This window comes from Furipterus horrens, unplaced genomic scaffold, assembly GCF_987537825.1.
Source record: "Furipterus horrens unplaced genomic scaffold, mFurHor1.1.pri manual_scaffold_3, whole genome shotgun sequence".
Lineage (NCBI taxonomy): Eukaryota > Metazoa > Chordata > Mammalia > Chiroptera > Furipteridae > Furipterus > Furipterus horrens.
This window is the reverse complement of record NW_028327173.1, coordinates 159,872,209-159,891,090: the sequence shown is the minus strand read 5'-3', so window position 1 is coordinate 159,891,090 and position 18,882 is coordinate 159,872,209. Positions and strand designations below refer to the sequence as shown.

Genomic DNA, 18,882 nt, shown 5'->3' with positions numbered 1-18,882 from the left:
TTGTTTGAACATTCTTAGATTATATTTAAACTAATAAATGAGGTAGTTTTATCTTAATCGAAGTCTTACAGTAGTTATGGATTTTACCTTTCATGGATGTATTTCTTTATAGGTGGGTAGTACCAATAGGAGATCAGGGTTGTAACCTCATGAGACCTGAATAATAGAGTTTCACGCAAAATATTCTGTCAAGCTACCAACTCTGTACAGGTTCCAAGTGGTGAATTCCATATACCAGGGATGGGAGTGTGGCTCATGGTCACTAGAGGGCAGAAAAGGTCAGGAACGGTGGGGAAGCCTGGGAAAGAGTGTAGGGAATCGTTTGCACCACTCCTTCATAAGAAAAACAACCTTTTACATGTAAAGAAAATACCATTCAGTCCTGCAGGCAGGGAAGCCATTAAGTGATCCAGGAACATAGGCCATAGTCAAAGCAGTGAGAGACATGGTCAGGGCATCAATAAACCAGTCTGGAGCCCAAACATTACCAGGTTATCACACTCATGACAGAGAACTAAATTCAAGGTGAGGTTGAAGAACACAGTCAGATTGTAGGGAGTGGAACAAGTCATTTAACCCTTTCAGTTATTTCTCTAATACTGTTTAACATACTGACCCCTTGAAATGGGCAAGTGGTACTTTAAGCCACAAGGGAAATCTGATAACCATCTTCTTTTGATATTGTAGCATTTCCCATCATATTGCTGAATTGTTTTTTTAATGTTAGGACTATTTCTATTTTCTTCCTGATAAGTTCTCTTCACATCATAGAGTACTTTCAGGTCTAAATAGCTGGTTTTCACAAAGGAGGTATTAATTGATATAATGATGATATAATTTCCTAATAATTCAGGCCATTTCAATATTTTAAAAATTAATAATTTGGAATTTACCTCTAGGTATTAAATACCCATAAAGGCAGGAAAGACTGGGATATAACAAAGAATGAAAGTTTTCCCTAACTCTTCTCCTATATACATCCATAGAATTCTGTGTTTGTCCTTCAGTTTTTACACACATTTTAATTATAGGTGCATGTTTGTCAGCCATGCAGAACTGCATGCTCCATGATATCAGGAACATGCTCCTACATTTAGCACAGAGCCTGGATATAGAAGCTAATCACTAACATTTCTTGCCCTCACAGAATTTATAGTTTCATTGGAGTGGAAGGGAATTATAACACAGATGTTAAAAGATATAAGGTGAAGTGGAATTTCAGAGGAGGAAATTAGCAATTTAGTCTCATCAAGAAAATTTTTATTAAAATGACATTGAGCTGGGCATGATAAGTGGATAGGACGTACACAAGCAAGTGAGTTTGAGAGCAAAGGCATAGTATTCTCCCGGGGATACTTATATTAATAGATACGACTGCAAGGTAGATTGGAAAAACAAATATAGAGGGCCTGGAATCCCATGCTAAGGAATTATAGTTTTTCCTCTGGACCAATATTTTCAAAAAATGTTCCTCACTAGTCCGTAAGATATCTCACATAAACCCATACCATTGACAAATAAGTTTGTATAATGCCACATGTTACCTTTTTTTGGAATGTCACAATGCACACTAATGAAGTTAAATTCCTAAAGTCCTACAGGAAATAAACTTTTGAACTTTCTTTAACCAAATGTTTCCCAAATATGTGACCACCTTTGAACTCCTTTAGTATCCAGCAAATCTATTATCCCTCAGAGCACACTTGGAGAATGATGTTTACGCATAGCCAATCTTCAAAGATTTTGAAAGAGGATTGTTATAATTAGAGATTAAAAATTTTTATTTACAACTTAAGCTAGAAAGAAATGCAAATACATAGACTCATTTTGCTTCTTTTAGAGCGATTCTGTTGGAGGTTATCTTTGTCTTAATTTACGTTGTGCTGTCTTTTAAAATTTTTTATTGTAATTTTTTCCATTACCATTTAGTCCCCTTATACACCCCCCCACCCCCACAATCACCACACTGTTGTTCATGTCAACGAGTCCTTTTTCCTTTTTGACATTGTGTGTTATCTTAAACAGACCAAGTTCATTTGGACGTAAGTGAGATAAAAAGTAGGCACATTTAGATGCCCTGCTTATTCATCTTCAGCTGTTATCAATCATTGCTTACTCTCCCTGGTTTTCTCCGAGGATTAATGACGTGGTTCTCAAGGATTAAATAAAGACATGTGACTACTGGATCATATGCATGAATATTACCTGAGAACTTGTTAAAACTGCACATCCTCAGTTCCCATCCAAGACCTACTGAATCGGAAGTTCCGGGGGTGAAGCCCAGTGATCTTTAATATGCCCTCCAAATAATTCTGATACGCACTGCAGTTTGAAAACCACTTGACATGACTAACCTAAATTTTTTGAAACTCTAGATTAGGTTGGGAGCTGAAGCTTCTAGACACTTCCTCAACTGCCACAGCTTCTGTTTGTCCACTTTAAAGTGATTATTTTAGTTCATCTTATTTGTTTATAAATTAAATATCTAAGATTTTACACAGTTCTTTGGTTACTTAGAATTAAAGTCACTATATCTTAACAGTGGCAGCCATCTGCTAAATTCATTTCTTGTTTAGACTATAAATAAAATTCCCCAGAGAATGAATACTGGCTTCCATTGCTTCAAAAATTCACCTTTTCCATCCCTTCCCAGGTAGCTCAGTTGGTTAGAGCATCACCCTGATACACCAAGGTTGCAGGTTTGATCCCTGGTTAGGGCACTTACAAGAATCAACCATAAACAAGAAGAGCAACAAATCCGTATTTCTCTCTCAGTCCCATTTTTTTCTCCTGCCCCTTGCCTCTCTCTCACTAAAATCAATTTTTAAAAAAAGTTTACCTTTTCTTTCCCTGGTCGCTTGGCAGACATTCTTCAAAAGAAAAGAGAAAAAGTAGTATCATAATTAAGTGGCACTCAGAAAGTGGACTCTCTGTGTCTGTTTATTTTCAATCAAGAATGAATATTTTTAGCCTCCGAGAGGAAGAGCCTCACCCCTTTTATCAATTATCTAGCTGTGGGTATTTCCTGGTTAAATTATAATTTTATACATTAGTCTTCTTTTTATTTTCCTTTGTTTAGAAATACAAATTTGAAACAATGGGAAAACTTGGTAAGCCCTTCCCCTTTTTAGAGGAGGGGGATAAAAGTTGCAACAAATGCAAGACTTTCTTCTCACCTATATAGTCCTCTAGTTGAGGGGCATTCAGTGATAATTGCTTGTAAAAGTATGTTGGATATATTAAATTTCAATTTTTAAAATAATTATAAAATCCAATTCATGTGTGATACAACACAACCTGATTCCTCTTACTCCTGGTCTGCTTCAGATTCTCTCTCTTTTGTAACATATGAAAAATATGATTTCTATTGGAAAATTCTCACAGTAAACTACGTATTAACTTTAAAGCATGTAGAGATAGAGGAACTTGTCAAGATTAATCATCCATTTTCACAAGTTTGTGATGGCTAGCAAGTGGAGACCTCCAAAGAAACTGGAATTCAGAGGAGAACTCAAACTGAAACTAATTTAGACAGAGGTTTCTCCTGGCTCCCTCCCCACCCCACTCTATTCAGTAAAGAAATACCTTTAAAAATGTGAAGTTTGCTAAGGACTGTAGAATGCATGTATCCTAATTTTCAAGCAGTATGAAGCTATTGTTAAAGAACAAGTATAGTTTGTCTTATAGTTAAATCTACCAGACGGGCTGGCTGGCTGAACAAATCACAAGGTTGGGAGGTTGAATGTTTGTTTTAAGCAAAGACATCCGGTTTCCATAGCACTATGATTTTATAGCATAGATCAGATTATACTGTTTATTTAACTAACACCATTTTCCTCTCAACATACTGAAAAGATTGAATCAATAAATCTTGAACCTCTAAAAAAAATGTTTAAAATAAGCAGGTCATAGCACAGAGTGAGTCTGTATGTGAGTAGGAAGGTAGAAGTTATGCCAATGAAATTTTACTTAAGATTTGTATACATTAGAAAATAGTTAAGGTAAATTTGAATAGTTTTCATAATCTTTTTCTGTTTATAATGTCTGGGATATAGTATTGATTTTGAGATGTTCATTAAAAATAATAGTTTTTATAAAATTTTGGAAGCAGAAACTATGTGGTTCCTTATTTTAAAAATACTATAAATGGGTCCATTCATATAAGTTCTGCTTATTTTTCTCAGACATTCATGTGTGCTAATACCCTCTGTAAAAATACTGACTTTTTCATGTGTACAAATCAAGAAAATGTTTAACCTCTTAACTCATAATAGTTTAAGTTCTACTTTACACAAATAGGTTTTCAGATAATTTTACTTTTAGTATCTCAGCTTCAGAGCTTTTACTCTACTTAGTCTTTTATGATCTCTGAAATATCTCTTGGTATCTTGACCTAATTTGAATAATATCATTAACAATAGTTTGAACATATATAGCTATGAATTTATTGAGGTTTTTGTTTTTTTTTCACTGCTTACCCCAATTCATTTTTTTTAGAACTAGTGGTTTATACAGAAGAACCATGACATTTGTACACAGAGAATTTGAATACTGTTGTGTGAAGACAGGTGTTATTGACACTGAGTAAGATATTAATTCAAATGCAAACTTCTTGATCTTGAATCTTTGATCTTGATTTTATCTCTGAAAACTTGTATATGCTTTTGGGCTTACTCAGGACACTTTTCTTGTGTAACACCCAATCAGTCAGTCATTGAGATCTGTTTCCATTTTAGATGAGTTTGGATTAGTTCACTGTGGTCTTTATTATTACACAAAATAAAAAGTACCCTGGGTATATATGCAAAATGATAAATACAAGTTTACTCATTGAGGTATTCTTTGTAATAGCAAAAGATGAGAAACAACCTAAATGTCTATCGATAGGGAGGGAACTACTTAAATAAATCTTCGTATTCTATACAGTGGCATACTGTTCAACCATCAAAGAGGTAAGGCATCTCTTTGTGGACTCATATCAGACAAGGTCCTAGAGATATTGTGCAAGGGGAAAAAAGCAAGATACATAACAGTCTGTCAAAGGAAAATCTGAAGTGATATCCAGACTCAAAAAAAAATGACTGCTATTGCCTTTTGGAAAGGCAGCAGATAAATTAGATGGTTGGAAGTGAGAAGCCCTTTTTTCCTTTCAATTTTGTACCCAGTGTATCCTATGTTTTAAAATTACTTTAAAAAGTCATCTTGATTACAAAAGTGCTGAGAGGTAATTCTGAAACTGAAACTGTACTATATTTAATGTTCATGCATAAAATTCATTTTTATTGATTAAAAATCATGATTAAAATTAAAAGTTGGATATTGCAGCAGAAAATTTGGGCAATTGTGTGTGGCTCTGGTTATGAGGAAGTGATTCTCCCTTTAATATTTTGCTTTATATTGTAGATTTATCCTGAGAGATTATTTGTACCTTAAATTTAATGGAAACTCTTTTTAAAGCCAAGTATTCTTCAAAGCTATGATACTTTAACTTATCTGTTTTTAAAATTCTGATTTTTTTGTAACATTATTCTCTTAAAGCAGAGCATTCAGTCACTGTTCAGCCTTATCAAAGTTAATAACAGTTTGTCCTAAACTTAGAGTCATCTGTAGTTCTAATGGAAGTTTTGCAAAATCAGCCATTTGGATTTTTCTCTTTTCACATTCTAAAAATTTTTTAAGAAAAAACTTCATATCTTTAAAATATTAGAAAAAGTATTACTTATTGACTAAACTGTGCCCATTGCAGTTTAAAGTCACCTGCTGTTCTGAATTGTTTTGTAGATTTTAGGCATTCTTACATTAATTATATGTTACCAAATGCAAATGTGCTTTATGAAGTAAGTTCCATGCAGTTGGAAAATAGGAAATAACTCTTGCAAAGAAATGCTTAATATTCAGAATTTGGAACAATTGGTTGGCTAGGGAAACATTAATGAACTTCACAGACTGTCTTGCTTTCATAGGAATGGATTTAAAACTATTACTGTTTTTTTGTAAATGGAAAAAGAACTTCTAATTGTCCATATTTATAGCAACCATATGTTTCAACTATATGTCCCCGACTTTCCAGGATAGTTCCTAATTTCATATTCTCCACCTCCTCAGATCAGGTGTATTGATTTTTTAGCTTGGAAAATTTGTTTGTTTTTCTAATAGTAGAAATATATTGCCCCCATAGTTCTTTGGGGTCATTTCTTTTTTTCTTTTTTTAAAAGATTTCATTTATTTTTTAAGAGGGAGGGGAAGAGAGGGAGAAAGAGAGAGAGAGAAATAGATTGGTTGCCTCTCACAGACCCCCAACTGGGGACCTGGCCCACAACCCAGGCATGTGCTCTCACTGGGAATCAAACGACCTTTTGGTTTACAGGTCAGCGCTCAACCCACTGAACCACACCAGCCATGGCAGAGATAGTTTTATTTAAAGTAGAAGTTAAGAAACTCATTTCAGATCACTTGTTTCAAAGAAGGAAGACATAAGGAAGATGTGTTGCAAGAAATTTTAAAAATATCTTTTTATATACCAGAGTTACTTGAGAGATGGAAATTTTCATTATATGAGATTTTTGTTACATGCTTTTGTTCACAGCATGCAGTCAATCAATGAACAGGGAGTTTGGAGCAACAATATATGGGATGAAATGTTTTCTTTCTGTCCTGCAGTGACCAGGAACTTCCCCTATAATGAAGACTGAATATCTAGGGAAGATTTATTAAGTTAAGAGTTTTTAAGAAATAAGGAGCACAACAAGCATATGAAAAGATGTTCAGTATCACTAGCTATTATGGAAATGCAAACAAAGCCACAATGCAATACCACTTCACAGCCACTAGGAGGACTTATTATCAAAAAGACAGGTAGTAATTAATGTTGGCAAGGATATGGAGAAATTGAAACAGTGTTATAGTGCTGTTGGGAATGTAAAATTGCACAGCCACTTTGGAAAGTCTGGCAGTTCCTCAAAAGGTTAAACAGAGTTAGCATATGACCCAGCAGTTACTCTTCTAAGTATGTAACCTATAGAAATGGAAACATGTTAGCACAAAAACTTGTACTTGAATGTTCACAGCAGCATTATTTATAATAGCCAAAAATGGAGATCTCAGTGTCAATCAGTTGATAAATGGATAAATGAGTGTGGTATATCCATACAATTAATATTCAGCAATAAAAAAAAAAGGAATGAAGTACTAATACTTGCTACAACATGAATGAACCCTGAAAACATGGTATGTGAAAGAAGTCAGGCATAAAGGACTTACATTATATGATTCCATTTATATAAAATGCCCAGAATAGGCAAACCCATAGAACTAGAAAGTAGATTGGTGGTTGCCTAGGCCGGAGGGAAGGGGGAGGAAACGCATATAGGTTTTCTTTTTGAAGTGTTGAAACTATTCTAAAATTGTACACTTTAAGTGGCTGAATTGTATAGGAAGCTAATTATATCTCAGTAAAGCTGTTATTTTAAGAAGGATGGAATCTTTTGTTCACTGGTTGAGACAGTTTGTTTTATACCTTCTTTACCAGTGGTTCTCAACTGGGGACAGTTTTGCCACCCAGGAGCAAAGGCCAGGAGACATTTTTGGTTGTCACGACTGGAGGAGGAGTGGCACTGGCATTTAGCTGGGGCAGTCCAGGGAGGTTGTCACACATCCCTCAATGCATGGTACAGCCCTCACAACAAAAGAACCGTCTGGCTAAAATTGCCAATAGTGCCCAACTTGAGAAACCTTGTTCTATACCTGTGTCACTCAAGTGATAATTTATCGCATCCATGTTTTTGAAGCACTGCAGGGTTAAGAATCATGAAACAGATAAGTATTTATTATATTCAGTATACTAAGGACAAGGCTTTTCAATAAGACTGAATAAAAAAAAATTTTTTTTTGATCTGGTTAAGCCTAAACCTAAGTTAGATAATTCAACTAACCAAAATATTTTATTCCTCAGTGTTCCAGGTTGAGATTTTGCTATATTTTGTTATATTTTATTTCCTTATGTAAAACTTCTTAAAGATCAAATTTGTGGAGTATAATGTGTACTTGTGATAAATACAGGAATAAAAAAAAATACCATAGCACAGCTTTGAAGGTGTAATTAAAAGCTAACTTTACTATTTCAAAAATTATCATCAACTCTTGTTCTAGAATAGGAGCATGGCCCTAAACTAAGCTAGTTTCTTAGGCTTCAGTCTCCAGCTATGCTCCTTTTATTGTACGCACCTGTTAGGAATTTCCACAGACTGGTCCAGAGGAAAGGGAGCAGGGAGTTCATTATAGAATCCATCATTTCAAATATAACAGCTAACACTTACTGATGCTTACTGTATGCTGTATGCTGAGTATTATGCAAAGCACTTTACATTATTTCATTTAATTGTAACAAAACCCTATTAGGTAGATAGTATACTTATTCTTCTAGATGCATTCCTTTTCTTGTTCAGTGTGTCTTACACTACTGTTACTCTGAGAGTTCCCTTCCCCATCATTCTGGGTATCCTCTTTGCTTCTCTCCTGTTCTGAATCCCCTGTTTTGAATCCCCTTTATCTGCCCTTACCACTGTGCACTCCCTCATTTGGGGAAAGTGTATCCTCCATTACTTTCCTAAGAACACCAATGCCTGAAAATGTCTTTATTGTGTCTTTATCATTGAAAAAGATAGTTGTCTGGGTATAGAATTCTATGTAGGAAAGATCTTTCATAATTTTGGAGGTGTGTTTGGGTATGATTTGTTTTGTGTCTCTCAAAACATTTAGAATTGCTTTATCTCTGATGCTCTGAAATGTCACAATGATGTACCTGGCTGTGGGTCTTCTTTTCATGCAGTTTGCCTAATACTTTGGAAATTTCTCATCGTAGAAATTTTAGAAGTTTTGTTTATAGTTCTATTTTCTGAGAAATTGTTTCCAACTCTATCTTAAACTTTTAATTAAGTTATATTTTTACTTTTTAAGAGCTTTTTCTTGTTCTTTGCTCCTTTTTTATAGCCTCCTCATCTGATTTACAGATATTTCATCTCTTGTCTCTGACACTATTAATATAGTTTTTCTGAAGTAGTTCTCTTACAATCTGATTTGATTTTTATTCATCTGACTCCCTTGTTTCTGTTTGCCTTTTGGATTAGGTCTCTGTTTTTTAAGTTACAGACTTACCTCAAATATTTAGTAGTCCTTAACTGTCCATAATATGTAAGATAACACTGTTTATTTCCTCCTGATTTTATGTGCTAAGGAGAGCACAAACACCACTTCTATATTTTCTTGCCCCCCAGATGAATAACCTACATTCAACCATGAAGAAACATTAGACAAACCTAAACTGATGGACATTCTGTAATTAATTAGCCAGTACTCTTCCAAAATGTCAAGATTATGAAGGACAAAGAAAGACAAGGTGCTTTCCAGATTAAAAGAACTAAGGAGACATGGCAATTAGATGCAATGTATGAGCCTGAATTGGACCCTGAATCAAAATTAGTGGGGTACTTAGCAAAATTAGAGTAAGTCCTATAGGTTAAGTAATAGTATTCCTGGTTTTGATCATTATGTTATGGTTACGTAAGATGTTAACATGCAAGGAACATGGATGTGTATTTGTTCAAATATTTTTCTGCCCTATTCTCCCTCTCTCTTGACTGCTTGATATTTTTTTGCAAATGCTCTTTATTTTTCATATTAAACTCTATGGATATATATTTACATTAACATAAGTTTTCTCCTGTCATCTTCAATCATATATTAAGCCCACCCACTAACTTTACTTCGGATGTATTTTTCAGTTATAAAATATGCATTTGATTCATTTTTAGAGTTTCCATGTCACTGAAGAGAGTCCCCATCCATTCATTCATTGTGACCTTATTTTCCTTTTAAGTCCTTAAATATCTGCATAATAGTTGTTTTGATTTCCCTGTCTGGTAGTTCCTAGATTCTGGCTTATCTTGTGGTTGGTTTCTATTAATTACATTTCCTTTGATAGTGGATCATATTTCTTTGTATGTTTAGTCATTTTTTATTGTACACAGGACACTGTGTGGTACATGATAGAGATGATGAATTTTGTTATCCTTCCCTGAAAGGTGTTGATTTTTGTTCTAACAAGTTGTCAGGTGAACATCAGCTGAAATCTGTGCTCAGTGCTTTCAGCCTTTCAGCCATTACCTTTCACATGGGCAGCTCAGCAGTTCAAAAATCAGCTAGGAGTTTGGGTGGAGTTTATATATAGATTTGGAGGGACTCTTATGGCTTCTTCCTTTCAGGGATTGTCCCCCTCACTTTCTAGTTATGTTGTTAACCTCAAATTAGGTCTTCGAACTCCTCAAGCAAGTAAGATTTCAGATTTCTGCTTAAGTTCTAATCACTTCCTTATACTACCAGGTGAAAAGCCGTGTGTTCCTTCTTTCAAGATTGACTTCCCTCCAGTTTCTGCCTGCTTTTGGTCAACCTATGGTGCTTTCAAATAGTAATTTACATATTTTTAGAGTATATAATTATTATCTGCAAAAGGATCAACCTAATATACTCTATTGTGCCACTACCAGAAATTATATCATATTTCTTTTTATTTTTTATTGGTATTGTATAGGATTGGACAACAACAACAAAAACTTCTACTTTTTAAAAAAATGATAGCAGTAGTTCATCAAAATTTTCTAAAAGGATTGAGCATATTACTAACCTTCTTTTTTCTTTTTTCTCTTATAGACAAGAGATGATTTCCTAGGTCAAGTGGATGTTCCCCTTTACCCATTACCGGTTAGTACATTCTTGACTTTACTTTTTATGTTTATTATTTTTACTTTAAGAAATTAATATTAATACTTGATTTCTAAAATATATACTGCTATTATTTCTTGAATATATTATTTTCTGAATACAAATCTCAATTTTCTGTTTTAAATTGATCATCAAGTTCCCCTTATGTGAACTCCAATAAGAAATGGAGCCATTGAAGTTTGTTGACATTTTGAGAACATTGCTTGAAGAAGATCTGTTTGGAAATGTTCTGCTAAATAACTAGAATGGGGAGAGCCTAGGCTCACAGAAGGAAACTAAGGAAGATTATAACAATATAGGCATGAAACTGAATCTGGACCAAGCATATAGCATTGGAGGAAGACACACAGATTCAGGAAACATTTTAGAACAAAATTATTTTGGACCAAGTTTCTGAGAAGGATTTAAAAAATAAGTAAAAAGTACAGATAATACAGGTTGAATTTGGGAGATAAGGGTGATAGCTCAAGTAGAAAAGTTAGAAGGAAAAGCCCTTTTGTTTTGAAATATAATACATTTATTTTTGCCATATTGAATTTCAGTAGAAAACAGGAAAAATGAAGACTTAGAGTGAGCAGCTGACAGAGATAAGAAAATTAATTGTGTAGGGAAAGGGGACTGGAAGGACTGAGAGTTATCACTGACAAGGGGCCAGCAGCATCTCTGAGAATGACTGGCTGTCCAGAGAAGAGAGATGAAAGCACTGAAGGCCAAACATCAGATCTTGGACAGGGTGGGTCTGTCAGAGGAAAGAGCAAAGACTGACAAGGAGAGACAGAAAAAGAACCAAGTCAAATAATGTCACAAGAATTCAAGAGTTTTGTGACTGAATGGGTGGTTAACAATGCAAAATGTAACAGGGAAGAAAAGGATAATAAAAACAAAAGGCTACTGAACTTGAGAAGAAAGAGAAGTAATACTATATCAGTCTTTTGAGATGTTCATTGGCTCTACAGTCTCACCTTCCATGCTGTTTGCTTTTTCATTCTCCTAGCCTTGTCTCCATGCTCTAACCATCCCGCTTTCTGACACAGCATACTCCTCTAACCACTCTACAGCTTTTCACTTCCTGCCCTGTTTTTGGCTCCGCAACACACCTGCTCAGCTAGTTTTGGACTGAGTTGTGATGCCGGTTGAAATTCCTATGGTGCAGCAAAGTGAATGCACTATCGATTGTAACCATTTATCGAAAGCTACTTTTTTTCTCATTTCGAACTCCAGTTATGCCTTAAATTGTAGTTCATGAATATTATTGGAAAGTTCCTGTTTTGGTGTTATAGATATATCTTGAAAACCCACTCTTTTATTCTAGACAGAAAATCCAAGAATGGACAGACCATACACATTTAAGGATTTTGTTCTTCACCCAAGAAGGTCAGTAAATATAAAATAATAACATATTTAGTTTTTAAAAATTTTCTTCATTATACCTTATAGTAGCTGCTTTGAAAATTAAAAATTTAAAGCTTTGTAGATAAACTACTTCTAAGTATTATATTATTTTTAAAAGCTTTACTGTTATATCTGATTACAAAGTAATATATTCATAGTACAAAAAAATTCTGAAAATACAGAAAAGTGGTCATACCCCTTTAGGAAAGGTTTGTCCCCCTAATACTTATCAGACTAAAAGGCTAAAGTTTGTCATTTTATATTGATTTTATATTGCAAAATATATGTAATCTTGCCATACTATGTTTTACAAATATCACAAACATTAGTTCATCTAAAACTAATATCTAATTCAACATGCACAAAACCAATTTTAGAAAAATCTAACTACATTTTGCATACTTTAATTTTTTAAAAAAGGTATTTTGGAAAACTCAAATATTTAGAGAAAATAACATGAGTAAAGACTGGGATTTAAAGCCCATAATTTCATTTTCCTAAACTAAATTTCTTGATTTTTGTCAAAATTCTGAAGTTTAAGCTATAAATAAAACTCCTTTTGATCTTTTGTACCACATAGTCAAGTAAAATCTAGTCAAGACATGTGTGTGGACTTACTGTCAAAAAGGTCAGAGTAAATCAGAGGAAGAACATCTGTGAAAACAGTATTTGCCTTGTTTTAAAATTAGAAAATGTATTTGAAAATCATATTATGGAAACTTAGCAAATTTTTTTATTTAAAAATTATCTTAAAAATTACTCTTTGTAATATAAATATTAAAACAAAAGGGACAGTACTGACTATTAATATTAACCTTCTCTAAGAGAAGTCACATGTTTAATTTCTATAGAAGCCGTGTAATATAAATCTCTTTCTTCCTTTAATTTTAGACTGGTTGTGATGTCTGCATACCGAGAATAACTAAATAAATATTTCTTCTCTTATTTGATTGCCCTGGTAGCCTGCTTTTCAATTTATCAAATGCTTTTTAGTATCCTTATCTTTAAAAACTATAACAATTTACATCTTCTGTCTGCAGTAGATATTACTGCTAGTGCAGAAAGAACTTTATTCAGATAGAAAATGTACTACATTCCTAGATTTTTTTTTTCACCCCATTAAGTCCAAACCCAAAGACTTATTATCTACATGGAAAGACATGAAACATATCATTGTAGAGAACTCTTCTATAAAACATTATCAAAGCAAGATTTCTGTGTCTGTCTTTTAAGCAACATGTCAGAGTGTTCAAAACCCCTTAAATATGATGATGGGCCACCATTAGTGGCCTTGGAAATAAGCATCTGGGATTTTATTGACCAATCAGGACAGGTATGCTTTCCAAATCTATGAGAACTGTACACAGGAGAACTAAAAGGATTAAAGAAGGCATAGGGGAGGTGTATTTCTTGAAGACAGAATAAAAGGATTAGGACTCTTGTCTAGAAAGACAAAGGCTGGTTACATAAAAATCACCCAAAGATTTATGTTGAAAGGTGGGACAAGCAAAGATTTCTTAAGTAAATAGGATATGTTACAATTAATGGGGCTATCAGTCTTAATTTAGAAGCTTAAAGACAGGTTTAAAATTTTAAAATAGTAATACAGTGGGTAGCAACCTTTAGCTTAGGCAAGTCGTTATTGAGCGGTGATAAAATATGAGAATAGATGAGGTAGATTAGTGTAGGGTAGATTCAAACAGCTGTCAAAGAAAGATTGCAGGTTCAGGATGGTTATCAGGCTTTGCTCTTCACTCTTCTGTCATCTCATACGATGTGGCTAGATTAGTATCTCGAAAGCACATCTCTGAGGATGTCTTTCCCTATGCCCCAATTCTCTGGCTTCACAGAGTATGCAAAACAAAATCTCAACTTCCCTTGTTTCACCTGGACTTCATCATCGAGACCATCTCCACTTCTCTTATGTGCCCTGTAATCCAGCCAAATCAATTCCTGCCATCTCCTCCATTGCACTCGAGTTCCCATCTATTTCCTTGTTGCTCTTCACTCACATGCCTTTCCCTTTACTGCCACAGATCAAAACCCTCCCCCATCGTCGGGTCCCAGCTCAAATTCCAACTTCTTTTTAAAGTTCCTGAGCATCTTATTTATCTCGTAACATTTATTTATGTATGTTTCTAGATAGTGGGTGTTCAATAAGCTCTTAGTAAATGAATGCTTTCCTTCCTGGTGTTAAAGTTTTGTGAATAATTATTTTCTTTTCTACAGTCACAAATCAAGAGTTAAAGGTTATCTGAGATTAAAAATGACTTATTTACCTAAAACCAGTGGCTCAGAAGAAGATAACGCAGAACAGGCTGAGGAATTAGAGGTGAGTTTTTATAAATATTTGGTTAAACTAAACATGAAATACCTAATTTCTTATTTTAGTATACTGTGAAGAAAAAATAACTTTATACAATGAAGTCGGTATGGGCAATAAGGCCCTGGCCAGGTATCTCAGTTGGTTAGAGTATCATTCTGATATACCAAAGTTACAGGTTTGATCCCTGGTCAGGGCATATACATGAGTCAACCGATGAATACATAAACAAGTGGAACCACAAATCGATGTTTCTCTCTCTCTCTCTCTCTCTCTCTCTCTCTCTCTCTCTCTCTTCCCTCCACCCCTCTTTCTCGATTTCTCTGTAAAATCAATACATTTTTTAAAAAGCAAAATTATTTATCTGGATATTTATTTATTTTACCCAAGCATTTATTAAACATCTCTTTCTTCTAACGATATTTCTATAGAATGAATGGCCATTATTAATGCCATTCTTAAAGATTAGAGAATATAGTGTTTATAAATGAGAGCGTTTATTATAATTAAGTCATTAACTGTTTCTAGTTTTTTCATTTTCTAAACCATGTCATGTTCCTCTTCATTAAAGTAAGAACACTTTGTAAGTGAAATACATGAAAATTTTGAGGAGTCTCTGCTAATTAGGAACTTTGTTATGAAATCTTAATTCCTGTTACTTTTCCTGCCATGGTTGGAGAGGCAGCTCATAGGAAAGAAGGGAATGAGAGAGAGAGAAGGAGAGAGTTCAAGTGATCTAATAAAAAGCCACATTTATTTGGGGCAAATAGAATTTAACAATTTTCATGGATGACAAGATAAGAGGAAGTCCAAGTCAAGTATTTGGGTGAAACTATATATATCTGGAGAGAGTAAAGAAGAGGCTGAGACCAGGTATATGGAATAGAATTGGACTGGATTTGGAGACTGGAATCCTGTTCACAAGGTCTGCTATCAGTCAGCCCAATGACTCTGAGTCGCAGAACTTCTCTGAACCTCAGGTTCTTCATCTGCAGAGTGACTGGATTGTGCCAGATGACCCCCAGGGTTTCTTTAGCAAAAAAATTAATGAGCTGAAAAGAAGTCTCCTGGCTGGTGTGGCTCTGTGGATTGAGCTCAGGCCTGTGAACAAAAAGGTTGCCTGGATTGAGGGCCAGGTCCCCAGCTGGGGGCATGCAAGAGGCAACCAATCGATGTATCTCTTGCATATTCATGTTTCTCTCCCTCCCCTCTTCCCTCTCTAAAAGTAAATAAATAAATCTTTTAAAAAACGAACAAAATATCAATTGGATTTTTTTACAATAAAGATTAAATTTAAAAAAAAAGACAAGACAAAAACACCTGCCCCTTGAGGTTTCCATTGCAGGAACATTATCATCAAAGATAGCATCTCACTTGGTAACATTTACTGAAAACACAGTGGACTGTCACCAGGCCTCTTTGCCTGAGGGTCTTATTAGGTCTCCAGAACTATAAAGCTGAGCAACATCCCCAAAGGCTGGGCTCTACCTGGCAAACCCAGATACCTTCAGAAGAGAAAGAAATCTTGAAAATAAACAGTGCTTTTGTAACAGAACTTTCTGGGAATTTTTTACATACTCAAATGAGATTTTGTTTTGTGGGGAAATCTAAAATACTGGAAAGAACTTTTCTTTGACTCATAGAATATAATTAGCCCTTAGTTTGGTGGCCAAAGAACTTGGTAACCTTGCTTTTGTCTGTATTCACTTATTTAATTTACCTTTGTATCTTTTCAGTTTTTCTCTGAGTTATACAATCACTTAAAAATTTTAAGATATTTATTAGATCGAGTTTCTGACATCTTGGTGCACAGGGTATTTTACATAATAAAATTCTGTTTGAAATGAAGGGTGTCTGCTGTAAAGAAAGAAAATTCCTTGTTTAGTAACCTTTAAAAAGCTAACAGCATTTTATTATTTAGTAATCTGCTCCAAGTTTTTGCCCACGCGCACGTATCACAGGTACCTTATTCACAGTTCAGTTTCTGTGGGCAGAACTGCTTCGCTCCATTTCATGGTCTCACGTCTCAATGTTTGAATTCCCTCAGAATGCACCTTATAATTTCAGTGGATGTAAGCCTGTAGGAGTTTATTTATGAAAGGCCCTAGGAATTCAAACACATGAATCTGTGCTTATTTATATTCTGTGTAGCTAATGACCAGAGAAGTCTTGCCTTTGACGTCTAATTTCTGACTGAATATACACAATTGTACTATTTAAAGAAAACAACTGTAATCTTCACAAGAGGCTCACTCTAAAGCAGTTGGTATTCCTTAGTAAGATAAAGTATAGCTATAGATAATCATGTAATGTTTGAGGGAAACATGTGATTTAGGTGTATTTTACAGAATTAACATTCATGTTTGTTGTAGCTCTGAACGCTTTCTTTCTGACCTTCTTTGACTCCATTAAATTGTGGGCAATTGCGTCTTAGCTTTGAGATTAGTAATTAAGTAACATTCATGGATCCTTAGAAAATTATTCTATGAAGAATATTAGCTGATACCAGTGTAATAGGAAGGCATTATATATAAAAATGAGAACTCGATCTTTCTAAACAATGTTAAAATGTACAACTGTAGTTTTTCAAACTTCAAACAGGCTTTTAAAAAAGGTTCTTAATTAAATTAGTTTCTCACTCTTTTTGGATTTAATTGGATAACAGAAGTACAATAAGCAGAACTTTAAGAGACAAATCTTTAAGATTGGTACCATATTCCCAGATGTGAATATTTTTACAGTCCTTTAAAGCAGCAGTGACAACCCTTTTATTGATAAATGTCATTAATCTGCAGAAAAATAATCAATGACTGTTCAACAAAAAAATACTTCATAGTCTTTTTTGAGAGTAAAATGTAAAAATTCAGCTCACATGCTTTTGAAATTAAAACTGGAGAAATAAAATTTGATTTAAATTTATACAAGACTAAATTTTAGGTATATAGATCCAATATTATGACTATTTAAAGGAAAGGAAAAGGGAGAGAGAAAAGGAAGGTAAACACAGATGGAGAGAAAAAGTAAGAGAATAGAGGGAAGGAACAGAATGGAGTTCGGGAATTAAAAATTAAAGACATGCCAGTTCCCATAGAAGAGGTAAAAAGGGAAACATAACAAAGCGTAAGGAAAAAAGGGAGTCCATATTACTTCCCATCCACCTCCCTTTTCCCAGAAAAACTGCCTTCCTCTACCTCTACTTTCCACCTTCCGTCCTGCCTCAGGCTGTAACAGTCCCACCAAAACTGGCAGTAAGAGATTAACCTTGTAGGAGCCCTTGCTGCCAGAAAATGCTCCTTTCCTTCGCAGCTCTTCTTCTTCCTGACCCCTTATTTTCAGATCCAGTTTTCAGTATAGAAGAATTCTCTTCCATCTTCTAAGCTACCAATTGGTGGACACACTACAGTCCTTAAGTGTGGGGTCCCCGGTGCCTAGGAAAAAATACTCTGTATATTAAGGAAATTCTTTTTGTCTGTTATCATAGTGCCAAACGTTGGCCAGTCTGAAATTTTTTAAACTTTGATTTAGTAGTTTTTTTCCGTGTGCAGATTTGGGGGGTTTGTAATCAAATTTATCAATCTTCTCGTTTGTGCTCTGGATTTGGTATTATACTCAATGGCTTTCCCACTCTTAGACAATATTTTTAAAACTCTCCCAGGTATGTTCTAATACATTTTGGTTTGATTTGACTTTCTAGCATTTAAATATGCTCCATCTGTAACATCCTGGTATAAGGCAGTAGATAGCAATCTAAATGATTTTTTCCCCTATTTTCTAGGTAATAGGCCTATTGATCCACAAATTTGAAAAGGTCTTCATCATATACTAAATTCCTACAATTTTGAGTCTCTTCCTGGGCTTTCTAATCCATCCTGTTGAGCATGCTCCAGTGCCACACAGCTATAATTCTTTTGGTTTGCAGTATATTTTATCTGGCAGGTTTAATCTCCACATGTTGCTTTTCTTTAATAGAACTGTACTGATTTTTCTTGTATGTTTGTGTTCCCATTTGAACTTGAGAATTGTTGTGTCTCCTTTTTAAAAAAAAAAAAAATCCATAATATCATTTAATCGGAATCTTGGCAACTTTATAAATTAACCTGGGTAGAATTGATGCCCGTGTGAGATTGAGTCTTCCTAGCCAAGATCATATTAAGTCTTTTCACTTATTCAGGAATTTTTAAGTTTTCTTCCCTACTTTATTTATGCTTTCCTAACCATCCTAGTATTTAGTGAACCTTTTACCTACTGCCTTTTCTGTTTTGAGGTTTCTGGTGTCAAAGAATGTCATTAACTCTTGCCACCCTTTTCCATGAATTCCTTATTCTAACTACCTGGCTTAAGGCTTTATAATATTTACCGCCTCGATAGTCTCAGGAAATTTCCAGTGCCTT

At 34.5% G+C, this 18,882-nt stretch overlaps 1 protein-coding gene across 4 annotated transcripts in view; it reads left to right on the top strand.

The window, feature by feature from the left end:
* The window catches only part of NEDD4 (NEDD4 E3 ubiquitin protein ligase), an 84,485-nt gene that overhangs the window by 23,624 nt on the left and 41,979 nt on the right, over nucleotides 1–18,882 (top strand). For all 4 annotated transcript variants that reach the window (XR_016509798.1, XM_090270646.1, XM_090270645.1 and 1 more), the window contains exons 2-4: nucleotides 10,705–10,755; nucleotides 12,089–12,150; nucleotides 14,398–14,500. Coding sequence is in view for 3 of the 4 variants with exons in the window: in XM_090270645.1 (XP_090126771.1) it covers nucleotides 10,705–10,755; nucleotides 12,089–12,150; nucleotides 14,398–14,500 (216 nt within the window). In the remaining variant the exon portion in view is untranslated. The remainder of the gene's footprint in view (nucleotides 1–10,704; nucleotides 10,756–12,088; nucleotides 12,151–14,397; nucleotides 14,501–18,882) is intronic.